The following is a 24995-nucleotide window of genomic DNA, read 5'->3' as shown; positions in this document are numbered from 1 at the left end:
CATAAATATTTACATCACATTCGCAGTAACATGAATAAAGTGACTTGTAACACAGTGATCGAGCTTGAAACAACATGAAAACTGACCACTAATCCATGTCAGTCATAATTATAATTACCTGATGAAAGAAATATGAAACAACTGAAATTTGCCAAGGGTGTTCTAAACCCTACACAGAGAGCGTGTGCCAAACTAATATGATCTGCTTGCTAAAATGAGAATTGGGCACCAAAACAAACGGCAAAACAAAGCAACCGATGGCATCAAATTATTCAATATCAGAAAGATAATGCATACTTCAACTAAGATTCACTGAATTATTGAACTTCGTCACATTGGTTTCACTGAGATGTCCATTCACCCGCATCAAGTAATTCAGGAAAACAAAACTCTGAATCATCACATCTTAATAAACTGATCCTAACACTAAACAGAATCTTCAATGAGAAAAAGGTGAGTCGGCGACTAATGTGGTTCCTTAGCACTCAGACATAATAGCCTGTGAGAGTAAATCCTCGGCCAATGATCTCACCAGCACAGAACCACGCATACAACTCAACGCCAAAAAGTGCAGCAACGCCAGCATGCTCAACATTCAGGTCCTTTCTGTTTCTCCACACATTCTTCACTTGATCCATTTCCTTCCAGAATGATTCATACCGACCAGGAAGGCTGCAAGAAACATGTGTCAGTAGTTATAGCATAGGCTCACTGAGACTGAAGACTCCAAGTTGCAACTTATGATGTGAATGAAATTATGTCATGAAATGAATGATCACTCACCTATTTAATGAACCCTCCCTTATCAGAGGTATTATATCATAATATCACCATGAAAGACAATTACAAAAGGAATGAGCACAAAGGCATATCTCACACCAACATAAACGAATAAATAAAGGTAAAATAGGCAACCTGCTTTTAGTCTATAAAGTAAAAGCAAAAGTCCAACTCAAACAATAACTATCAAAAGAAGAATGAAAACAAAATGGATGGTCAGGAAGAATTACAACCTGTGACTATGTCCAAAAAGAAGTGTTGTCTAAAGACCATAGCTTGTCAGATGTAACTTGTTTCCCTATCAGGTCAAGCTTCCCAAGGCCAATCCACAATGCTTTAAGTTTTCATGTACTACTTCCGCCCCAAAATATAAACATTTCTAGGTTGTTTAACAGGGATTAAGGTTGCGAAGAAAGGATTATGGTACTTCTTAATAATTAAGGAATGGCCGGAGGTGAGAGGGTAGTGAGGGTAAAATAGGAAGAGTTTTGAATGCAAATTGATTGACGAGACAAATAATAATGTGAAAAGTATAAAAAATGATTATATGCTTATATTTTAGTACAAGATTGAAATTCCAGAAATGTTTATATTTTGGAATGGAGGGAGTAAGTGTGATTTTCAACCCACATTACCATACGAACCTACAATTTATCTCCTACACCTTCATTTACATAGAATTTAGGAGGAAGAACTTATTTTTCCATAGCTCACTGAACTGCGCAGCTTGTTCATCAAATAATGTATAAAATCCACAAAAACGCAGTTGGGAATGTAATGGGCTTATGTTCACATCATGACCAACTAGAGTGGAATACGCATTTTGTTGATTATTTTCATTTGGTCCAATTTCTAAGAGATTGGGAGCAATAGTTCATTACTAGAATGGAATAAAGTGATTGGTGATCATTATTACATCTTAGCTTTTTCATTCTTGCGAAGAACAACACCAAAACAACCCACTTTTCAACGTTGCAATTTCCAGAGTTTTTATGGTACAAAGTTCCTGCATTGTCACTTTACATAATATACTGCTAATCTATTCAATGAAAACAAACAAGCACAATTGTTAGAACGAGCAGCGACTATTATGTTTCGCTATAGACTATTAGAATGTCAGCAGTGGCCTTCCAGAATATGTAGGTGATCGAGATCGTGGCCTAATGGAGAATGCAATCCGATATTCAGATGTGGGGAGCTGAGAGATCGGGGAAGGGGAGGGAGATCGCGGGGGCGGACCTGGCGAGGCGGGTGTAGAAGAGCTGCGTGGAGAGCTCCTGGCACTTCTCGATGGTAGGCGGGTCGGCGACGTACTTCTTGTTCTTCTCCATGAGCGTCCTGTGGTACGCGCACCCGTGCTTCGCCGCGAACCTCGTCGCCTCGCACGCCTTGGCCTGCATCTGGGCCAGCTTCGACGCCAGCCCCGCCATGGATCTGCTCCGAATCGGATCGGCTGCAATGCAAGGCGAGATCGTGAGAAGGAGGTCCCAATCTGGATTCGAGATCGGGAGGCCTTCTCTGGCTTACCTGTGGCGGAGGGGAGATCGGAAGGAGAGGAGGAGATCGGCGGCGGCGCGAATTTGAGGGGAGGATTTTGTCGCCCGGGAGAGGTAAGATGGGGTGGCCACCGTGTGGGTTTAATTGGCTTGGGGAAGGGGTCAAACCGTCATAGCCGGTTTAAGTTGGAATAAATCAAGATTTGCTTTATTTGATGCAGATGTTACATGTGTTCATGATTTATGTACGTTTCAAAGTCTCCAAAGTATTGAGGGGGAGAAAAAAAACAGAGTGAATTACAACTTCAGACTATATTTTATTAGCTAGTTTTGCATCGGAATTATTTTTTTTCACTTTAAACCAGGTAAATTTATCATTGTTAAAGTTTACAATCAACCCATACACACCAAACGACCTTAAATATATCAGCAAACGTCTTTTATATTTGATGAAAAGGAGGCTAGGCATGAAAGAATTATTTGGGGCGATCCAAACTACAACAATATTAAGATTATTTGATCCAATCCAACGTGAAAGATGGGATTAAAGGTGTTGCAAAATAAAACTGGGTAATAGAAGATGACCCAAAGTACAATTTACCCTCTTTTTTTTTAAGAAAAAGAACTATAGAAGATTCAGCAATCAGATCGTATAGTGCTCAGATTACAACTAGCCATTAACAATTCATCACTTTTGCTATTAGTATTTACACCAAGTCGGTAAAGTATACAGTATCGCAACGCACATTGAGCATCAGATACAATGTTATTGTTACATCTTTGGTAGAATACAACACAAAGTACATAATAGCAGCAACTTCACTTTCAACACATGTGGTTTGTCCATGAAGCGTGAAGCAACACAGCAAGATAGCCAGGAGCTCACTGCAACATCTACTAGGAGTTTGATGATCAGAAAGCACATGCTTTCTTTTATTTAACCTAGAAGCTCGATAAAATTCTGACAGGATTGTAGTAGCAGATAGGAGAGCAGAGAACGGCGGGTTCACTTGTTCCACCAATGAAGGAAATCCCTGCGCCTGTTGATCTTCTTCTGCAGTTGAAGGACGCCATAGAGCAGAGCTTCAGCAGTTGGAGGGCATCCTGGGACGTAGATGTCCACGGGTACAATCCTGTCGCATCCGCGCACGACAGAGTAGGAGTAGTGGTAGTATCCACCACCGTTGGCGCAGCTGCCCATCGAAATAACCCATCGAGGCTCTGGCATCTGGTCATAAACCCTACAGGAGACAAAGAGAGCTACAAATGTCAGCAACATTGCAAACTATGAGTATGCCCATATGGCTATTGAATTGGTAGCTAACAAAAGACGCTCACTAAGGAGAAGGCCTTACACGGGTGTCAACAGTAGTTTACATAAACCTTTTTAATGTATGCATGAATTTTCAAGGTTTCCAACCAATATTCTTCAGTTCTGGTCCTTGTTCGTTATGATTCACACATACCAAGAACCATGGGGGCATCAACAATACATCACATAAAATTGTTATTTCAATAAGCAATAAACCTTCCTTTTGGTGATCAAAACCAAATTCCCACAAGAAAACAGGTCTAGTTCACAGAATAACCATAACCATATACACAGACTTGCAGAGTCGAAACCAAATTCATGCAAGGAATTGTCATACTCCCTAGGGTAACCATATACACATTTGCAAAGGTGCTACAATTAAAGCATGTTCATACTAAGGAACCATCAGTCCTTCATCCACAGTTTCACACAACTGCAGCAGCTTTGGCAAGTGTGAGGCCTCTGTCTAAGATCAACTTTAGATGATTTATGATTTTAACCTTCACAGATCTTTTGTACTACCTCCGTTTTATATTGTAAGACTTTTTAGCATTGCTTAAATTTATCATTGATGAATGTATATAATTTATATATATATATATATATATATATATATATGTCTAGATTTATTAGCATCCATATGAATCTAGGCAATAATAGAAAGTCTGACATTGTGAAACGGAGTGATACGTCATAAGACAAATGCATCTAGATGTGTTGCTTTCATGGGATTCTCTTTGAGTAAGACAATGGACATGATCTTATTTCAGCACAGATAGCTAGAACATAAAGCAGCAAGCACCCAAAATATTAGTGTACCTATGAATTTTATTTATTCATGGGTTATTTAAACGACTCTCCAAAGCCTAACAAGGCATCCGAATCAATAGTAATTCTTAATACTGGTAGTGCATACTAGCCACAAATAAAAGAAACAATGAAGAGGAATCAGTCTTAAGTACAACTAATAGAAGTGGATATGAATGTTCCTTTAGCGGTTATACACTTAAATTTACATTAACTATGTTCAGAAGACACATGGCTCATGTTTTGATATGGAAAACCACTAATCATCCTTATGATATTTGAACAAGCATTCCTGACACTACAAACTGCATGCAACTCTGATTTACAAATACATATTAAAATAGCACAAGGGCATGCCATACAAAATCGAAGCTGAGAACACATAGTAAGCTCAGATTAGTTGACCTTGAACTATCTAGCATGTAAGTATAAGGATAGCATCTGTAGAATCTATCGAACATCATATATTCGTATGCCACCTAACATGACCAAGAATTAACAATCCAATGGTAGTCCCCTGCTGAAGTGTAAATATAATCAGCTCCACCAGCCAATTCAAAGCGCAAAATAGAGCATCCTAACAAAAAAAAATTGCTCACTTCTCCCAGAAGACACGAAATAAATCACAAATTTGATAGCTACAGGTAAAGAAGAACGCGAGGTAAAGGGGGGGCAGTACGGACTTGCGGAGAGCGGGCGCCATCTTGTTGGTGAGCGTGCCGGCGACGATCATGCAGTCGGACTGGCGCGGCGAGGGGCGGAAGATGACGCCGAACCGGTCGAAGTCGTAGCGGGAGGCGCCGGTGTGCATCATCTCCACGGCGCAGCAGGCGAGCCCGAACGTCATGGGCCAGATCGAGCCCCGCCGCGCCCAGTTCATCAGGTTGTCCACCTTGGATATCACGAACTCCGCCGCCTTGGAGGCCGGGGCCGGCGGCGGCGCCCCGCCGTACGGCGCCGGCGACGCGGAGCTCGTCGCCGACGCGGCGGCGGAGTAGGCGCGCGGGGCGGAGAGGGCCGCCAGCCGCGCCGTGCGGGGGAGGAGCGCCATGGTTGATGATGCCTCGATGGTTCGGTCGGGGAGGCGGCGGTTGGTTACCGACTTACCGGAGGCGCGGCTTCTCCGAGTCGCCGGGGAGGGGGAGGCAGAGGTGGGGTGGAGTTTGGGGAAGGCGGCGAGAGGAGAGCGGTGCGGTGCGTGTCGGGGACACGCCTCCTCGCTGTAGTAGAAGTTGTTGACTGGTCGGCTCGCGCCCGTGCCACGTGACAGCGTGGAGGAGGATGTACCGAAGAGAGGCAGTTTTTACCAAAGTGAACTGAAGGTAAAAAGAACTGAAGGCCCGAGCCCGCTCCGAGATTAAAAATAATTTACGAGTAAAACTTTTATATATTTATATATATATAAATTTAAAACTAAATTTTGTAAAATAAATTATGATAAAAATATTATAAATATAAATTTAAAATTTTGGTTACGGGCCGTTCTATGATTAACCTTTATGTTCCCTCTAGTTTTATAATACATGTCGTATAGAGACATGATTAATCTTTCTGTTCCTCTAATTTTATAATACATGTACGCCTCTAATTTTATAATACATGTCGTACAGAGACATGGTTTATAAAATATAAGTTTAACCACTATTTTATTGTATTATAGATATAAATATTAACAAGATATGAACAAGATACTTAAAAAAATATTAAAAATTATTTATAGTCAAAGTTCTAAAAGTTTGGTATCAGTTTTGTCCAAAACATCTATTATGAAATTGGAGGGAGTGTATAGATTGTGCCGTTCTCTGGAGGATTAAAAATCCTATGAAAATTTCAAGCAGATTTTTGTCTCTACTATCTCTTTACTTTTGACGATGTTTTAATACAAGATGTTTTCTGGGCAATATAACTTTGTACAAATATCCAAGCACACTGCAAGTGATAAAAATAACAGAATTTATCATTTCATCGTATTCCATGGCACGGTATCGAGGCTAGTGAAACTTCACGACTGAGCAATCACGTATAACTGGATATACGTCCACAGTGTCACTGACCATGGATGCCAAGAATGAGTGCTTACACGTATAACCTCAGCATGGAAAATCTCGCTTCCTGCCTGAGTCGGACAGATCATGTCTTCTGATATATTGTTTCCATTCGAAAAATCGAAGCTGCGGATGACGCCATGTTTGCACACCAGATGACCAGCGTAGTGGTGCATACTGTGCTTGAACAGATACAGATAGGATATTGGCATCAAGCGCCGCGCCAGCATCAGATTCAGGGGAAGACTCATGGTCTCACGGAGGCATCAGTAAACTGCCAGTGTTCATGCTGCTGCCCTGGCTCGAGCCACTGCTCTCTGATAGATATCTTCGTACTGTGAGGCTGAGGAGTCCCAGCTGAAATCTATCCTCATGTCCTTCTGCACCAGCTGCTTCCAGACCTCGGGCTTTCTCTTGTAGTAGTTGAACGCCCTCTCCATTGCACCACTTAGGCTCTGTAAAAAAGAACACCCACATGAGTTGCGCTTGCGCCCACCAAGAGAGAAGAGAAACGGAAACGTCATCCACCTTTTCATCAGCATTCACAAACGTGAAACCATTTCGCAGCTCTTTGGGTATTGCTTCATCGTCGAAGTCAAAAACACTGCAAAGAAGTTGTGTCATGCGTGAGGCATTTTGGTTTGACACGGAGAGATTTGGAGGAATGATCGGTTGATTAATCACTTACCTGTCATTCAACCCACCGGTTTTTCGAACAATTGGCACAGAACCATATCTCATGGCTATCATCTGTGGATACAGGACATATCAGAATTGTACATCAAAGTGAGCCAGTAACAGCTTCGCAGAATTGCAGCTTGTGCTCATGAACTATGGAAAGCTCGAAAAACACATGTATTTTTGTGTTTCATGAAATTCCTCAAATCCGATGACATATTCATTCTACTGTGGGTTTCAAGGGCAAAGGACAGAATTTCCACGACTGATTGGACAAACATCTTACACATTTTCTTTCTCTCACTCTACTTACAAATTGTGCTGAATTGTTTTCAAAAGTTTTTGGACATACTATGAGGTAGAACATCCTCTACCTTACAACTCAAAAATTAAGGAAAGAATTCGTCTACCAAATAGGAGATACAGATGGAAGTATGATCAGAGATATTTCTTGTATTGCATATTTACTTCTAGGAATACAAGAAAAATATATCAAGATAATTGTACAGACATATTACTAATTGTGCTAAATGAAGTGTTCTAATATTTATACTAAATACGAATATATAGTATATGCATGTAAATAAGGCACACCTGAGTGAGGCCACATGGCTCAAACATAGATGGAACAATGAACATGTCAGATGCTGCATAAATCCAGTGAGATAAAGAATCATCATACTTCAAAAGCAGTCGGATATTGTTATTGTTCTGAAAATGGTCTGCAATACCCTCAAACTCTCTCTGCAAAGTAAATGACCACCAAACATGTTCACAATAGCAAAAATAAGTAAAAAGAGATTCTCAACAGGAGTAGCTATATTTCAAACTAAAAACAAATTCCATCCATATAAATAGATTGTTCACTAGGTATTAAGTTTGTTTTCTTTCCCTTTCAATATTCAATTCTGATTGTGTTGACTATTCATATTATAGTTCAGAAGAAAACGTACTTGAATATGTGATACTGGACTTGAGCCCAGAAGAACAAACTGTCCTCCTAGCTCAGCTGTTTTGTATATTGCATGCCTGATGAGATGTACACCCTTTTGAGGTACTAGCCTTGTAATGCACCCAACCTGCTCAAGGAAAAGTTAGTTATGCTAAGTCTTGAATTAATACAAAACTTATGCAACAAGTGAAAGGTGATAAACCTTGTAAATATTTCACTTCTGCTTTATCAATATACAAAGGCAAACTTTGACTTCTATTTGATACAGAAGGGTATAGCTGAGACTTGAGGTGAAAACACATAACATGAATATCAGATGACATGATCTAAACTAATCAGGAAATAAGAATCAGTGCATGGTAAAACATTGCCATCACTAGTTTCAGACTATATAAGCCATGTTTCACAATTTAAGATGATGGAATACTCCGTATAATAGAATCAGATAACTAAAATCAACTGGCAGTTGAACAGGTGGGGGAAATTATTGAATTCAAGTACAGGTAAATGATCTAATTTTGTATCCAGTTTAGCAGTAGATGAGGTGACTAAAAATCTTACCAGTGGTTGAGAAGCATTTGTAGATGACATCTTTAGCTGCTTTCTGAGAGCTGCTTTGTTTGCTTCCTTTCCCTGGAGATCATTAGCATTATATTGAACCTTGAGATGTCTATCTGTTGAAGGATTCCATGTATCTGTGTCGATTCCATTAAGTATCCCAACAAATTTCCTGGAATGTACTTTGAGTGAATCTTGTAGTCCACGTCCACCCTGAGAACCACAAGAGCTTGTAAATAACAAAATGCCAACACACTCACAAACTGAAACTACTACAGTGAACTAACAGTCAAGTGTTCAAGAAAGCGCTAGATGCTACATGGTCAGCAAGGCTAGCAACTAGCATCTAAAGGCGCCTAAGATCGACTTGACTATGACTTCCAAGCAATTAGAAGACATATGACATAAAAGAAAGACAACAGAACATTAGTATAAGAACACTGGAGCCCCCAAGGCACGGCAGAGGCCTGCCAAATCGTGGTGGCAATCCACTGCCTAGTAAAGTACCGACTTTTAGAACACTGCTATCAATAGAAAGGGTATAATCCCTCCGTCTGAAAATAAGTACAGCCTTCTAGTTCAAATCTGAACTAGAAGTCTGCACTTATTTTGGACCAGAAGTAATAAGACATATTAAATAAGGGAAATGCCAGGAGTCCAGGACTAGTCGAGGCCTTCTATGGATATACTGATATATATAGATTTATCAAGCACTCAAGTTTTTTATGCAACTTCATATGTTATACGATACAACAAGTTAAATCAGTTAGTGTAGGAATGCCACTGGAATAAATGAACTGCGTAATAAAACAGTATGGTGCTAATGGGCAAATACTTTGTTAAATATGCCGAGTAGTTTCCCATGAATTTTGCATAAATTCCATTAGAATCTCACCATTATAAGGTAAAGTAAAATTGATGCCAAATACCAAAGAAAAGTAAACAATCAAATATGCACAACTAAAGTTTACAAGAAATATTACCTCTGAGCGAACCTCCTGTGCATATGTTGGTGATACAGTTGTAACAATGTTGGAATACACGATTGCACCCTGAAAATAATTAGCCCGAAGCAACATTGTTGGCATCATACAGGTGAAATATGAATTCAATCTATTGCACACGTTTGATAGTTTACCTTGACAACATTTATTCTGCCATGTGAATTGTCCTGCATCCTGTCTGGCCTATCAAGTTGCTCAACATCAAGGCCACAGCATGCTAAATCATGGGCAGGGGCAGTTCCTTGATATTCAAAATTATGGCAGGTGAAGCAAATTCTAGCTGAGTTGAAACCTAGATTTGCATATACATCCCAATAAAGAGGTGCCTGAAAATTCAAAATAAAAACATATAAGTTAATTTCTTCAACATGCTAAATCAACCAACAAGAGCAAGATTCATTTTCAGCCAAGTGATCATGGAACTTACAACAAAGGCAGTCTGCCAGTCATGGCAGTGGATTATGTCAATTTTCTTCTGAGATTGGTAAAGTAATTCCAGTGCTGCACGACTGAAGTATGCAAAACGTCTAAAGTCGTCATGTTCTCCATAGTATTGTGCCCTCCAAAAGAATTTTGCTGGATGCTGTGGCTCAATAAAATAGACTGGAAGGCCTGCATATGCTAAATTTAGTGAGAACAATAAAGATCCAATATTATGACTTAATTTACAGAACAGTCAAACCGAGAGATGTTTCAAACCTTCAACAGTCCCAGTCCATATTTTGTTGTTGAACCTATTTCCTTCAAAGTAGGATTGTACCTGAACATCTAAAACCTGCATGATAACAAAATAGAGATCTTAAACAAACAAAAAAAGCAACCAAAAACTTCAGTAAGAAACAAACTATTACCTTAAGGTTGTTCACTTGGTCATTCTGCATGCAGTCATATTTTGGAAGAATAATCTCCACAAGGTGTCCCTTTTTTTGAAGTGCCTTGCCAAGACCAGATATCACATCCGCCAAACCACCAACCTAAAGAATCATGCATATAAGCAAACACAAAGAGTAACTTATAGTATTTCTATCAGCATGAATGACAAATCAAATTCCAAAAGTATTAAGTCAACTATCACATCAGTAGCTTTAGATTTAGCAGAAGAACCATATATCAAAATACAGTAACTAGAAATGTATGTGTTAAGAGTAATAATGAAACAAAATGCATGTGATGAAAGGTTGAATTAGTACCAAGGATCACCTTTGCAACAGGAGCCATCTCTGCTGCTATGTGGACGATGTGCAAGCCAGCACTGCATTAATCAATAGATTGTAAAACTATATAAAGACAGTGTATCATCCTATAAACAGTCTTTACTCCAGCTAGCAAAGGAGAAAGTATACCTAGTCCCTGGCAATGTCATCTTTAGAAAATTGTCCACAATTTCCCTATCTTTCATACCTCTGCATGACAAGTATGCTTCCCGAAGGCAACTATCCCTTTTCCAGACCATTTCCCGTAATGTATTTGCATCGTTGTAGGAAATTCTCTTCTCAAGCAACCAGCCATCAATTAAAAGAGAGATTCTACTCCACAATTCTGAAGGCGTGCTACTTGCTGAATGCTCTAGTGACCGTTTCTCAGTTTCCTCCACTAGTTTGCTAAGAATATCATGAAATTCCTCTAATGAATTCTCATACTGTTCAATTTGAGAATGCATTTCACGATTACATGCTTGGAAGCGCTCTTCTACTGATTTTATCTTTCCCTTCAAACAATCAACAAAATAACAAGAGAACTTTGATATATTTGCTTCAGCCAATGATGCCTCTAGTTTGTCAACCTTATCCTCCAAATCATGATTGTGTCCCAGAACCATAGCAGCATTCTCTACTTTGTTTGTTGTGGTCTCAAGCAAGTCCCCCAAATTTTCTACTTTCTCCCACCACGCATCATACTGCCTAGGACCAGGCTTCAATATATCTGCTTGGGTATCTATAAATCTACACTCCAGCTCCCTAAGGGAAGCATCTAATAGAGCACGTTCCTTCTCTAATTTGAATATACTGTCCTCAGTCTCAGCAACCTCAATAAGAATTGTTTTCAGAAATTGTATGTCATCTTTCAGTAGCATATTCTCTTCCCTTATATCATCTAACTCCAGTACTGGTAGAGAATCATTAATCTCAGTGCTTAACTTCCCTTCAGTGGAAAGCTTGAATTGTGCATCTGTTTCAGACAGTCTCATCTCCAATTTTTTTATTTTCTTCTGCAACTCTTCTTTTTCTTTAAGAACTTTTTCAACATGTTCTAATGCCTGAAGACGAGCTTGATTCAGGAGCATTATATCTAAACAAATACGCTGAAATTAGTGCGTGTTATGTGCATGATTACAACTTTTATACATGCTATTTAATTGTATGAGAATCCAAAATAAAGGAACCCCTTACTCTTCTCAGTGTTCTGTATCATTTGTATCAAATCTTCCAATTGAAGGTTTGATATGCCATTTTCGTCTCCATATTTCTGTTGAGCACAAAAATCCCAAAGCAATGGTAAAGCATATAAAAATAGAAATGAAATTGTCGCAAATAGTAACGTTGTGATAACAACAGCAACCATGGTGTTTCTTTTTGAAAATGCCTGCCAATATCATGTATTGTCTTTGCATATTTAATTGTTTAGCTAATTTAATGATCACGTGTCCTTCTATTTTTCATATAAAATAATATAAAAGCACAGAAAATTTATGCAAAATAGGATTATAGAGTTTTTTTGGGGGGGGGATACATATTTACACCAAGCTAATCTACGGATTCTACACCACACCATATACACACAGTACCATGGAACTGGATCAATCTCATAATAATAAGTTAAGAATCATATTGGAAAGCGTACGAATTGCTAAAGAATGTGATGTGGTACCTCGTGCCGTTCTTTGTCAGTGGAAACAGATGCTTCGTCTCTCTGGATATTCACCTCATTATTGGGTTTAGTATTACTTGTACTCTTCCGAGGAAGTTCTGCAGCAGTCCTACAACTCGCAAAATAAATTTAGGTTAACAGAATTCGTCGACATATTTTATGAATCTTAACAACAAAACGTACAGATATAAAGAGCTTTGACAGTGTCGATTTCTGATGATTTGATCATGATCGCAGAACATAAGCTATGACAAGTTTGTTTCATAATTCAGATGGACGGAACACCGGAGAAACAAGCATTTCAGAACCCAGTCCAACAAAGATTAGGAGAGCGGCATTCAAAGCTTGATTCTCGAGTGGGTCGGCATCAACCAACCACGATCGATCAAAGCATTCCGTACATACGAAGCACGCAACACCGAGGGCATTAGAATTCCTCGATCCCCTGTAACCCAACCCCCGGTTCGCAGCAGAGCGAACGCGAATCCAAACAACCGAAACCCTCACCCAATGCTCCGCACCAGTAGCAACTGCAGCCAGCCAGTACTAACATACCTGAGACTGCGGCGGCGAGCTCTGCAGGACACGGGCAGCAGGCGGCGGCGGCGCGCGGCGACAGGAGCCGGGGCGAGCCGGCGGAACAGGAGAGGGGCCGCCTCAGCCCCCGCCATCGCCGCCGCCGCCAGGCACGCCATAGGAGTCGGAGTCGGAGGCGGAGGCGGAAACTACCGGGGGAAGGGGCGGCGGCGTCGGGGTTCGCGTGGGCGGCGGTTGGGGGGGCAAAAAAAAAAAAAAGTAGCGGAGTGGAGGAGTGAGATGGAGGCGCGCGTGGGCGTGGCGGTGGAGGAGGGCGGCGTGTGTCTCGTGCGCCGCGCGCGGGGAAGGCGGAGTGGAGCGGAAGCGGAAGCGGAGGACCAAACAAACCAACGGAGGCTATCTGTCTGGCCGGCTGGGCCCCGCCGGCGTTGGCGCGGGCGGGGGGAAGGGGAGTGGGGCCCGCACGACAGTGACAGCTGGGAGGGGAGTGTGCGCAGAAAGGCGGAAGGGTTGGTCTGAGCTGGCGCGCTGCATTCGCTCGTAGCCGTAGGAACTACGCCTGCTACAGTACGAGTTTCCAGTGCAATTGCATTTATTTACTTTAAAGTTGTATTTCGTGTAGGTGTAGCTCTAAAGCATGTGGTTTTATTGAGCTCTTTCTATTAAGCAGACATTTTCGTTGTTTACGTAAATTTAAGAAATATCATTGATAAATAAAAAATCTAAGAAATAATATTGATATTATGTCTAAGTAATATCATTGACGAGTGCGGGTTTTTTTAATGTCATTGTACAGTAAATTTTGTTTAAGAAATGTCATCCCCATATTTATGTCTAATAAATTCGTCCATATGGTATCACTAAATAGAGCATACATCTTATAGCACTACCTAAATAACTACGGACGGAACTCTAATGACGATAACATTTTTTAGATAAAATAATTTATATGATGATATTTCGTATAACTCGTACTTGTTGATGATATTTTTAGAATTATGTGTTTGTCAATATTATTTCTTATATTTTAGAAAAAACAAACGATTTGGATTTCTAATGATTAATTCTTATAAACCTGTATGGTTTATATGAATAGAGCATAAGAAAAAGAAAAAAAAAGGTATGTTTCTCATAAGCTGTATAGATGAATCATAGAAATTCTTCTATTTAAAAAATGCCTCTACATTAATGTGTACATGCATTCATGTTTCTCTATTTTTTTATTATTATGGCTGAAATTCCTTCAAACAGAATATGGGCTATAATCCAATAAGCAGTTTGGAAAACAAGATAATTGTTGTAATTAAACTAAAAAAAGTTTCATGATGTTCTCCAATGTTAAACACACAACCCATCAATCATCTATGGGTGTAAGAACCCCATCGAATTAATATTTGGATTTTAGTTTCTACTAGCTTGCTGTGCTACCAGCATAGCGATTTCTTTTGGATATACTTAACATTACACATGTTATGAATTTGTTCGCCCTTCACCTTTTACGAAGTTTTAAATCCAACTGTTGATGACGGAGTGATATAATACCAAAGACACTGTAGCCAGTGCATCACATAAAATATTGTTGTTGTCCATAGGATAAGTCATGATGTACTACTTATACCTTATTTGATCACAAGAAGTTAAACGGTAAAAGAAAAATAGCTTCCCAGTAATACAAAATTGTTGGTCTGGACCTTTCAATAAGATCCATAGGATAGTTGTGATTATGCTAGTGTATAGTTTCTCTCGTAAAGACAATCCATATTGGGCTTGAGACTCCGAGTGAATTAAACCTATGGTCGTATTTTGTCATAAAGCATAGTAAAGTCCATTGAACCTAGAGTTTATTAATCCAAAAAACGCAGCATTATTTTAAAACGATGATATACAAAATACACTATAAGATACCAAGTTGACCTTCAAATTCTAGGGGAGGGGTGGATAAACCATAATGGAGAGGTTGCATCGCTTGTATGTTACCACTATTCAGTCCAGATTCATGGCCACGCTATCCCATCTCGGTGCAGAGCTATGCTGGAACCTCTCTACAACTCTACGTGCAGAAGTTGGCATTCATTCGAGATGTCAACGCTGCATCATCAGCTGATGTCAACGCTACATCAGCATTAAAAAAAAAGAGAAAAAAAATCGAAGCCTAGGCCCAACTAAAGCCCATTGAGCTCACTGTCGCGAGCGCTCCACTTGTCGCGAGCGAGTGTCTATATACGCGCCTCCGCCGTGCGGCCTCCGGCGCAAGCGGCCGCTAATCCTCCTCCCCTCGCGTCGCGTGGCCAACCAACCCGATCCCGCGGCGATGCCGGGCGGGCAGGCGCACGCGCACGAGGGGGACGGCGGCGGGAGCCAGTCGAACCACCGGCGGTCGCGCTCGCCGCCTCCGCCGGCGCTCCCCGTGGAGGTGGTGCCGGCGTTCCCGCCGCCGGAGTCGGAGGACGAGGAGTCCTGGGTGTGGAGCCAGATCAAGGCCGAGGCGCGCCGCGACGCCGACGCGGAGCCGGCGCTGGCGTCGTTCCTCTACGCCACCGTGCTCTCCCACCCGTCCCTCCCGCGCTCCCTCTCCTTCCACCTCGCCAACAAGCTCTGCTCCTCGACGCTGCTCTCCACGCTCCTCTACGACCTCTTCCTCGCATCCTTCACCGCGCACCCCTCCCTCCGCGCCGCCGTCGTCGCCGACCTCCTCGCCGCGCGCTCCCGCGACCCGGCCTGCGTCGGCTTCTCCCAGTGCCTACTCAACTTCAAGGGGTTCCTCGCCATCCAGGCGCACCGCGTGTCGCACGTCCTCTGGGCGCAGCAGCGCCGCCCCCTCGCGCTCGCGCTCCAGTCCCGCGTCGCCGACGTCTTCGCCGTCGACATCCACCCCGCCGCTTCCATCGGCAAGGGCATCCTCCTCGACCACGCCACCGGTGTCGTCATTGGCGAGACCGCCGTTGTGGGGGACAGCGTCTCCATTCTCCACCACGTCACCTTGGGAGGGACTGGGAAAGCTGTCGGCGACCGGCACCCCAAGATTGGGGATGGGGTTCTGATTGGTGCTGGAGCGACGATTCTAGGCAACGTGAAGATTGGAGCCGGGGCTAAGATTGGTGCCGGGTCGGTGGTGCTGATAGATGTTCCGGCAAGGAACACGGCGGTGGGGAATCCAGCTAGGCTGATCGGCCGGAGGCGGGGTGAGGCTGAGAGGGATGAGGACATGCCAGGGGAGTCCATGGATCACACATCCTTTATCGGGCAATGGTCAGACTACATTATCTAAGGGCGACTAGCCGAGGTCTATTTCCCTTCCTCTGTATAATCTGTGGTGTTGATATACCAAAAACTGATGTACTTGATGTGTTTTTCTAATCTTTACTATAGTGTGTATCATCACTTCATCAGCTGTTTCGTTAGTCTAGTGCCATGCTCATGTACTGATTACTGATGATTGATGAGCCAAATAAAGTTGTTTATCTCCTGATTTTACCATTTTCTAGATGAATCAAGCTTCAAGGACACACTAGAATGAGATTTTAACTTTTTAATGTGTAAAGATGTTATTTGATGTTTCTGCCATTTTATGTGATACAACTCTAGGACATATATCAGTGTGCCACAATTCATAATCTGAACGTGTGGAGTTGTTATCCAGTCTAGGTATCACAGTTTTCCACCATCCCCAGGGTCATGTCTTTACATTAGGTAAATTAAATGAAATGGAAATTTTACAAGAGCTTTTATTATAGGGATTCGTTTGAAGCTTTTAAAGGGGTTGATGAATATGTTTCCTGAGAGTATCTGGAAGCATTCTTCCACATATAAGTTTTTTTTCTTATAGCAGGTTGAATCTGGCAGTAGATCATTGTCATTACTTTCCATATGTTTACATGTCCATTTATATGTGGAAACTTGGCATGTGGTCGTGTTTCGCTGTCGCTGAGCACCCCTTGTTTTGCCTATCTGTAACAAGCAGTTATATTTTTGGAGTCAAGCCTTTTAGCCTTATCGGTTATGTCATATTTGCGTCAATATTTCTTATAATTGCATTTCAATATATATTCGAAGACCTTTGAGGATCTGTCGAGCGTTGTAACTCTTGTGATGAATCACTTGTATGCTTGCAGTAGTTACTTTTAAATTTGTTGTTTTTTATATGCTTCAGCTCCTCACCTATAATCTATTGGGCAAATAGTTATAATTGGACATATTTGGGATTAATTGAAGAGGCATTGCTTAGTAGAGCTAGTTGTATTTTCTGCCACTTCGATCCTTCTTTTTTCTTTTTGGGTGTGTGCGTCTTAAAGACTGTGAATGTGGTAAAGTGCATTATTGGGAAGCCACTGGGGTTGGAGATCAAATGTGGACCACAATCTTCTACTTGAAAAGTAAAAAACCATTCTTAAGATCGTACATAAACCTGTTTGGATATCGGGAAACATATTAGCAACATAATATTATAATATTTAAGACATCCTCCTCTAAGCATTTAGCCCTGTTTTGGTGAAGACCTGAATTAGAAAAAAAAAATGATATGGAACTAGGACAAAGGATGTGAGAAAAGGAAAGGGATTTTTCCTACACAAAATATTCTGTTTCTTTGGTAAATATTTTCTTAATATTAACTGAAGCTAAGATGCTTTTACGTCATTGTTGAGCACCATTTTTCTTTGAGTACTTATGTCCTTCGGTCTTGTCTTACCAGTTGCCCATGGTATACTACTGTCTGTTTTGAACTTTTTGAGTGTTGTATGCTGAGGAAGTGGTCATATTAGGTCGCTGATTTTGCCTTTGGGTGAAATAAGCTTGAGTAGTTGGTGTGGAAGGTTGCTATCAGGGAAGGATTGGATCTTCTGTATTCTCATGACTTGTCTGGCTCTAAACAAGCATAGAACTTCACAGATTCTAGAACTTTATGTTTATATGTTATTTCACTTGTGGCAAGTAGATGAGTCACATCCGTCATACACTGATACGAGTCATATGACAGTATTTTGCTCTGAACTTGGACCAACCGCCCCTATCTTTTCGCTTCTGCATATGTTTATAAGCCAAAATTTGAATTTTTCAACTTTAAATTTGGAGTAGATTTTGAAATTTTTTTCATCGTACTTTATTTTGCTTTTAGATCGGTAAGAACTTGTATATCAAATTTTATTAATAAATTATTTTTTATTTGCAAATGTATCGTTGGTTTTTCCCTTGGTATGCCAAACAATCACCCCCTCCCAATCACATTTGTCTTCCCTTCTTTTCAACACCCGTAGAGTCTGGTTGCGTTCGCTCTACAAGTCTACTTTGATGTTTTGTCTTATTAACCCAAATTGCGAGTTCCCTGCCTATATTCTCAGTCATGCTTCAGGTACATTCAGATGAAGGTGCAGATTGCTCTAGGCTTGGCTCTCGTCAGACTTCAGCAGCCAGTGCTCCAAACTGTTGATCGATCACGACGACAGCCAAGTTTGAATTGGCCCAAATTGATTTGCTGCTGTCGCCAAAGGATGCCCAACTTCCATTTCACACTTTTTACTGCATCATTCTACCTGCGGTGATCAGCATTCAGAGGGGAGGCGGAGGCCTCGTCGACGTGCACGCATCCAACCGGCAACTTTCGCTGTCGGCGTGTGCTGCCGCGGCGACTGGCTACCAGCGAGGCAACAGGTATAGCTCCTTTTATGTTCTTAGATGGTAACAAGTTCAACTTGGAGTTATCCTCGAGCTTGAAACTTTGAAAGTCAAGAGCAACACACACGTCTGTACACCTGGGCGAACTGGAGTAGCACGGTAAAAATTTTTTTTGGGGACAATTTCGTTCTTATCCTATTTTAATCTCTAATATTGATTTTACTCATTTTTTTAGGATTTTCATTTTTACCTATGTATTTTTTAACTCAATCAGCAGTTTGCCTCTCTTTTAGATGGAGAGTACTAACGGTGTTAAGTCAGCTGTTAAAGTTCCATTTTATTCTTTATCAAAAATTTCATTATTAGAGATCAGTGTTAGAGATCGAAACAGGGTAAGAGAGAAATTGTCCCTTTCTTCTTCCTCGAGACAGATAGGCTTTGAATAAGCATTCATCGCCAGCAAAACGATTCCCGCCTTCATTGGCTGAGTCACAAGCATATATAAAGAAGTGATAACACATCTTTTTCTAATCCCTGTGCTGGAATTTTACTCTGGCGGTCTGGCCAGAGCAGTAGCAGAGCTTCCTAGAACTATCAAGCTCGAACAGTATCATCTTCAGGTCACAGTTAATGGATATGTTCACTTCTGCAGCTATTGGCTATCTTATCACTTTATCAGTATGCCCATCTCCTTCATGTTTGGGAAGTACTGCAACTCTAATCAGGCAACTGCTGAGGAGAACCTACAGAGGCTACGTTAACTGCCTGAGGATCAGTACTATTGTTGAGGAGACACGTCAGAAACCAAGGGATGCTCCAACAGCTCAAGATCCTCAGAGATGAGATGTTCCAAGGCTGCTACCTCCTAGATAACTTCAGATACCAAACTATACAAGACAAGGCCAGAGATGACAGGGTGAACCAAGTGAGCCATTCATTTTCCAGATTAAATCTTGCTAGGCGTCTTTGTTTCCTAACTAGTACACCTCAACAGGTGGTATTCAGTGGTCGGGAGGTAGACGGTTCGCAGAAGATGGTTCATTGGCTAGAAATCCTCATAGCTGACATGAAGGAGTTCATTGCATCTTTGGCGCAGTAACATCCTATGCATCGTCAACTTTATAGCATATTTGTATTTGGGCAAGTGTATGGTATTTGAACAGGCCATTGAATTCTTGCTACAGATGGAAGCACCTGGAAGTTCAAATCCTCTAGAGCACACTTGTTAAACCCTGATCCGCAATAACTTCTGTAATTCTCTTTTACAGCGGAACCCTGAAAGATAGAACACCAGACACTCCGAGAGATAATTTCATCATTAAGCAGCAGAGTCAGGCTTCTCACAAAAGATTGCTACTTGTCATTGAACTCTCCAGGTATGATGACGAGGAGAAATCGAGATTATACTCTTTATAATTATTCATGCCACATGGTACTAAAATCATAATCACAAGTCAATCTGAGAACATCTCAATTTTCGCGACCACGCGATCTATTAGGCTGCGACCATTGACATGTGAAGCATTCTGGTATTTCTTCAAGGTGCGCATCTTTGGAAGTGCAGATCCTGAAGAGCATGCAAAGCTAGCATCCATGCAGATAGCAAACAAGATGAAGGGATGTTTCATGTATGCAAACTTTTTTGCTGGCTTACTAGAAAAAGAAAATTCAGTGCTCAATTTTGGTACAGAGTTCTTGCATGGACCAGAGAGTACATCCCAGATAATCTCACGTTGTGCAGTGAATATCCAGATAATGTTACCATGAACCATCCTGGTAGCATCAAGCAAATAGTTCAGCCTATCATACATTTCTGTATGTATGAAGCTTGCCCAAAAGGTTATCTTTAAGACGAAGTTCCAGACACAACAGTGCAAGATATGCTATGTGGAAAAGCTAAGGCTCGGAGCAATTCTGAAGTCTTGGTACGGAAATCCCAGATACCACCCTACCATAACTTCATTTCACGATGTGTGGTGTAATTTTCATGAATCACACCATGTTGTTGAATGTAGATGAGTTGAAGTTTGGTAATCTTTTTGCTCCTCGTTTCAGTTGTGATAAATTTTCCTTCCGCTCATCTGATGCACATTTTAACTACAAGATATAAAAATCATACATTGGCTTTTATATTCGTGTTCATTTTGAAAGTGTTGTAGTAGTAGCAGCAATGGTATCAAGTGATGTATCAATCTTTTCCTTAGTCGGAGTGTATGCTTTGGATATTCAGTTTTTGCATTGCTGTCAGTGTCAGGCACTGAACAGTACCTAACACTAATCGCTTTGATGCTATGCTCTGTGCTCATTCTGTTGCTTTCAGTCAACAACTCATGAAGTCTATTGACTGACTTGTATCTTTTTTTTTTTCTGAAAATGCTTACACCATTGTATTTTTGTTTCTGTTTATAGTTATAAGCTAAAATTTAAATTTTCGATCTTAAATTTGAAGTTGATTTTAGGGTTTTTTCTAACCTTGGATTTTAGATCGCTAAGAATACGTATATAAAAGTTTTATTCATAAATTCTACGCTGTTTGATTTTTTTCCATCACCCCTTAATTGGTTTGCATATTTATGCAGGAGTAGGTACACGGTGCAAACCACCTAGTCTACACTTACCTCTAACTCACACTCTTTGTCAAAGATGTGGTATCTCAAGATAAAGACAGGGAAATTAGTAAATTTGGTCTGATGACTTTGACTTAGCCAACCATCCTCACGGCACTGACTTTGCCATTTGATGGCATTTGGCCAGTCTTGTTACTCTTGTCCAAGCAAAGACCACAACAAAACTTGCAAAACGCTGAACACTATCTTCAGAGAAGAGTTCTTGATGGAGCTCTTATCTGCAATTCTTGGTGATCTTGTCAGCAGATCAATAACCTTCATGATTGACAGGTACTTCAAGCAAACTTCTGTCGATGATGATCTTCGGAGGCTGCATCATCTGCTCCTGAGAATCCGCACCGTCGTCGAGGAAGCTGAACAGCGACATCTCACGAATCATGGAATGATCCGTCAGATCGAGCTGCTAAGGGAGCAGATGTTCAGAGGCTACTGCATTCTTGACGTCTTCAGATTCAGAGACGAGGAGGACAAGGTGAGACCACCATTTGCTCTGTCCAAATTCAACCGAGCTAAGCGTATCCGTCTCTCTGATAGCAGCAACAGCAGCGACAACAGTCCAATTCGGGCCAGAAGCATGGACGATTTGCATCAGACTGTCAGTAGCCTCGAGAGAATCATGGGTGACACCAAGGAATCCGTTGTGTTCTTGATGAGCTATCCTCCGATATATCGCCAGCCTTACAGCATGCATCTGTACCTGGATAGGTGCATGTTCAGCCGTCACATGGAGAGAGAGAACGCCATCAGCTTCCTGCTGCAGACTGGTCCTCCTGCAGCTGAAATTGTTCAGGTTTTGCCGGTTTTTGGTCCTGCACTTGTTGGGAAGAGCACATTTGTTGAACATATCTGCAGTGATCAGAGAGTACGTGAACACTTCCCTCTGATCTTGTATTACAGTGGAGATGATCTGACAGATGAAAAGGTTGCAACTTTCAGAGAAAATTGTCAAACCATGCATCGAAATGATGCCATGGATGGAAGATTCCTTCTTGTCATTGAACTCTTAGGAGATGTTGATGACAGAACACTCAAGAAAGTATACTCCTCTTTCAGAAACAGAAAACACATGACACGTGAGATGAAGGTAATAATCACAAGCCGATCTGAGAAGATCGTCAGGCTGGGAACCACACAGGCTCTGAGACTGAAATTTCTGCCATTCGAAGCCTACTGGTATCTCTTCAAGGTTCTCGCGTTTGGAAGCACAGACCCGGAGGAGCACCCAAAGCTGGCATCCATGGCGATGGAGATCGCAGAGGTGCTAAGAGACTGCTTCCTGTGTGCACACATTGGAGGAGCTCTACTGAAAGCTAATTTCAGCGCCCAATTCTGGAGCAGGATTCTTGCATTCGCGAGGGAGTACAGAAACGAATGCAACTCCCTCGTGTCTTGTGGTTGCCAGGAGAATGTTAGCGGCACAGGTGATCATCCTCAGCTCGGTTGGGCGATCGTGAAGCCAAAACCTGCAAAATATTTCTTACTGCGTGATAGCTACCAGAAAGCTCCTGCTCAGGATGATGGTTCAAAGATTACGCTGGTGGATTTGCTGCTTGGACGCGTCAGACGTCGAGGGAAATTTGAAGTTTTAGTGTGGAAATCTCGGATTCCACCTTATTACAGCTACATATCAAACTGTGTGATGTGAGATTTGCTCCATTCCAAAAAAATATATACCTCGAGGTATCGGTAACTTACGGTATCAAATCGTTTCTGATCGTTGGATTGCTAGCTAGATCCAATGGTGAAAAATGATTTGGTACCGTGAGATAGCAGTACCTCGAGATATTATTTTTTATTAGATCAGTGTAAATCTCGTGTGATGTAGGCGCAATGATGAAATGATTACGATGTAATGTGCTACGGAATAATTCAGCACTACCGGTGCTACCAAACTCAAAATATGCATCCAATAAGACATAAAAAATGTATACTGTTGCACATCTGATGTTTTTTTTTTTTTTTGACTTTATGGATGTATCATTTGAGATTGGTAGTTGCACCCAATATTCTCTCGCACAGTGGCGTGTACTTCTGAGTAGATGCTGAAGGTTGACGCTGCAGAGTATCTTTCCTCTTGCAAAGACACTGTGCTACTTATATCATCCGAATTTCAGCGTGTTATATGTTTGGATTAGCTTTCCCATAAGATTTATAGTCTTTTTTTATTAGGACTCTTTGCTACTATCTACGTTTTATATTGTTTAACCACGTCTAAATTTATCAATTAATAAATGTATATAATATATATATATTTATTAACATCTATATAAATATATGTAAGACTAGAAAGTCTTACGTCGTAAAACGGAGGGAGTTTCTTTTTTTTTTTTTGCTCTTTATATATCTTGCTTTGTATCTTTTAGGTAGCTATTGGCAGTCCACGAATACGATTTTTTTCCTCAATGGGTTTTTCACGTAAAAATCGGTGTCTCTTTCATGCCCTATTTTTCTCAACACATTGTGTTATAGGCTGGGTGTTGTGTTAAAAATTGGCACTTGGCGGCACTGACGGCAACTAAATCTCATCTTTATTCTCCTTGCAAAGTTTGTACTAGACTAACTTCACCTCAAATATAATATTTCCTTATTTTTCATATTATAAAATATTTTGTTCTCATCTAGATTTATTCATGGTTCAGTGAATATATTTGATATGTGTATTTATTATTAGCATCTACATAAATATTATAATATCTTATAATATAAAACGCAGATACAGCATCACACTTCAGTTAAGCGAAGGCTACGTGATTGGTGATGGTTCTGTGCAGATTTGGTGGTAGTGTACTAGTACCGTTTTGTGCTACTATTCACTGAGACGAGCCTAACGGTGACTCCATCCGTTTCGAGCTCATTACCACCCGCAAATTAACACTGCCGGTGCTCCTGTGTCAGTCGTGTCGTCTCGCTCGGTGCATATGGCGCCCTCGTCACGGTCACCGTCACCATCTCCTCCTGAAACCTCTGTATGTACATACCACGTGCGGCGTGTCACGCCTACGAATGAATGAGCATGAATTGTTCCACGGGTAAATTGTTGCCAGCTCCCAACCATACAGGGGATGTTTAGTCCGAGAAAAGAAAATTTTTGGATATCATATCGGACGATTGATCGAATGTCGGAAGTGTTTTTTGATATAAATAAAAAAACAAATTTCATAACTCGTCTGGAAATTACGAGACAAATCTTTTGAGCCTAATTAATCCGTCATTAGCACATGTACGATATTGTAGCATTTATGTCTAATTATGGACTAATTATGCTTAAAAGATTCATCTCACGATTTTCCTCTAACTGTGTAATTAGTTTTTTATCTATATTTAATGCTTTATTTAGATGTCTAAAAATTCGATGCAATGTTTTTAGAGGAAAAAATTAGGAACTAAACGGGGTACACTTGATTGGCATAAGCCGTTGCTTATGTCGGATATGCTGCCGTGCAGGTAGGAGCAGTTTACACATATTGCTGAGCAAACGAAGACGACGCCTGGTCCTCCATCTCACCTATTGCTGAGCAAACAAAGACGACGCCTGCAGGTCAAGTCTTCAGTCTTCACTCGACTCTCCGTCACCCGATTTCGCCATGAAATTTACACTAGAGACCCAAGACCTGACCATGCATGCACTAGCTTGCTAATTGCTACTAATATAAATATATAATCGTACCTACGCTGCATCGATCGCTGTGTGTCATGTACTGATGTGCATGCTCTCGTAAGT

General features: G+C 41.1%; 5 protein-coding genes and 1 pseudogene across 5 annotated transcripts; 3 read left to right on the top strand and 3 right to left on the bottom strand.

Moving 5' to 3' along the window:
* Positions 1 to 258: 258 nt before the first annotated feature.
* On the bottom strand, positions 259 to 2417 carry LOC102720604. Its single transcript, XM_006654636.2, has 3 exons — positions 2308 to 2417; positions 2020 to 2233; positions 259 to 672 (listed from the first exon to the last, which is right to left on the bottom strand). Exons 2-3 carry the CDS (start codon positions 2208 to 2210, stop codon positions 486 to 488), a joined length of 378 nt encoding a protein of 125 aa, XP_006654699.1. The 5' UTR covers positions 2211 to 2233; positions 2308 to 2417; the 3' UTR covers positions 259 to 485.
* Positions 2418 to 2953: 536 nt separating this feature from the next.
* Positions 2954 to 5447, bottom strand: LOC102710026 (NADH dehydrogenase [ubiquinone] iron-sulfur protein 7, mitochondrial). The gene is made up of 2 exons (XM_015837380.2): positions 5079 to 5447; positions 2954 to 3517 (listed from the first exon to the last, which is right to left on the bottom strand). The coding sequence occupies exons 1-2, from the start codon at positions 5444 to 5446 to the stop codon at positions 3283 to 3285; spliced, it is 603 nt and encodes a 200-aa protein (XP_015692866.2). The 5' UTR covers position 5447; the 3' UTR covers positions 2954 to 3282.
* Positions 5448 to 6269: 822 nt separating this feature from the next.
* LOC102709745 (probable starch synthase 4, chloroplastic/amyloplastic) lies at positions 6270 to 13275 on the bottom strand. The gene is made up of 16 exons (XM_040524098.1): positions 13056 to 13275; positions 12501 to 12609; positions 12023 to 12098; positions 10976 to 11921; positions 10833 to 10884; positions 10484 to 10606; positions 10332 to 10407; positions 10060 to 10244; positions 9767 to 9958; positions 9612 to 9680; positions 8632 to 8841; positions 8072 to 8197; positions 7713 to 7862; positions 7129 to 7190; positions 6969 to 7044; positions 6270 to 6895 (listed from the first exon to the last, which is right to left on the bottom strand). The coding sequence occupies exons 1-16, from the start codon at positions 13193 to 13195 to the stop codon at positions 6725 to 6727; spliced, it is 2763 nt and encodes a 920-aa protein (XP_040380032.1). The 5' UTR covers positions 13196 to 13275; the 3' UTR covers positions 6270 to 6724.
* A 2025-nt stretch (positions 13276 to 15300) lies between these two features.
* LOC102709468 (probable serine acetyltransferase 5) lies at positions 15301 to 16674 on the top strand. The gene has a single exon (XM_006655455.3). It carries the CDS (start codon positions 15349 to 15351, stop codon positions 16303 to 16305), a length of 957 nt encoding a protein of 318 aa, XP_006655518.2. The 5' UTR covers positions 15301 to 15348; the 3' UTR covers positions 16306 to 16674.
* A 2653-nt stretch (positions 16675 to 19327) lies between these two features.
* LOC107304202 lies at positions 19328 to 19960 on the top strand (annotated as a pseudogene).
* Positions 19961 to 20199: 239 nt separating this feature from the next.
* Positions 20200 to 23003, top strand: LOC102720328 (disease resistance protein RGA2-like). The gene is made up of 2 exons (XM_006654635.3): positions 20200 to 20572; positions 21227 to 23003. The coding sequence occupies exon 2, from the start codon at positions 21387 to 21389 to the stop codon at positions 22917 to 22919; it is 1533 nt and encodes a 510-aa protein (XP_006654698.1). The 5' UTR covers positions 20200 to 20572; positions 21227 to 21386; the 3' UTR covers positions 22920 to 23003.
* Positions 23004 to 24995: the final 1992 nt, after the last annotated feature.

Source organism: Oryza brachyantha, chromosome 5 (assembly GCF_000231095.2).
Source record: "Oryza brachyantha chromosome 5, ObraRS2, whole genome shotgun sequence".
Classification (NCBI taxonomy): Eukaryota; Viridiplantae; Streptophyta; class Magnoliopsida; order Poales; family Poaceae; genus Oryza; species Oryza brachyantha.
The sequence above is the reverse complement of the archived record's forward strand: the minus strand, read 5'-3'. Positions and strand labels throughout refer to the sequence as shown.

Excerpts from the sequence above, each read along its gene's own strand:
- LOC102720604 (XM_006654636.2), bottom strand. The coding sequence starts at position 2,210 with ATGGCGGGGCTGGCGTCGAAGCTGGCCCAGATGCAGGCCAAGGCGTGC. Across the intron at positions 673-2,019 it reads TTCTACACCCGCCTCGCCAG|CCTTCCTGGTCGGTATGAAT; the intron begins GTCCGCCCCCGC and ends TGTTTCTTGCAG.
- LOC102710026 (XM_015837380.2), bottom strand. The coding sequence starts at position 5,446 with ATGGCGCTCCTCCCCCGCACGGCGCGGCTGGCGGCCCTCTCCGCCCCG. Across the intron at positions 3,518-5,078 it reads ATGGCGCCCGCTCTCCGCAA|GGTTTATGACCAGATGCCAG; the intron begins GTCCGTACTGCC and ends TGTCTCCTGTAG.
- LOC102709745 (XM_040524098.1), bottom strand. The coding sequence starts at position 13,195 with ATGGCGTGCCTGGCGGCGGCGGCGATGGCGGGGGCTGAGGCGGCCCCT. Across the intron at positions 7,863-8,071 it reads GTCCAGTATCACATATTCAA|AGAGAGTTTGAGGGTATTGC; the intron begins GTACGTTTTCTT and ends TTTACTTTGCAG. Across the intron at positions 6,896-6,968 it reads TTGTGAATGCTGATGAAAAG|AGCCTAAGTGGTGCAATGGA; the intron begins GTGGATGACGTT and ends TCTTTTTTACAG.
- LOC102709468 (XM_006655455.3), top strand. The coding sequence starts at position 15,349 with ATGCCGGGCGGGCAGGCGCACGCGCACGAGGGGGACGGCGGCGGGAGC.
- LOC102720328 (XM_006654635.3), top strand. The coding sequence starts at position 21,387 with ATGGCATTTGGCCAGTCTTGTTACTCTTGTCCAAGCAAAGACCACAAC.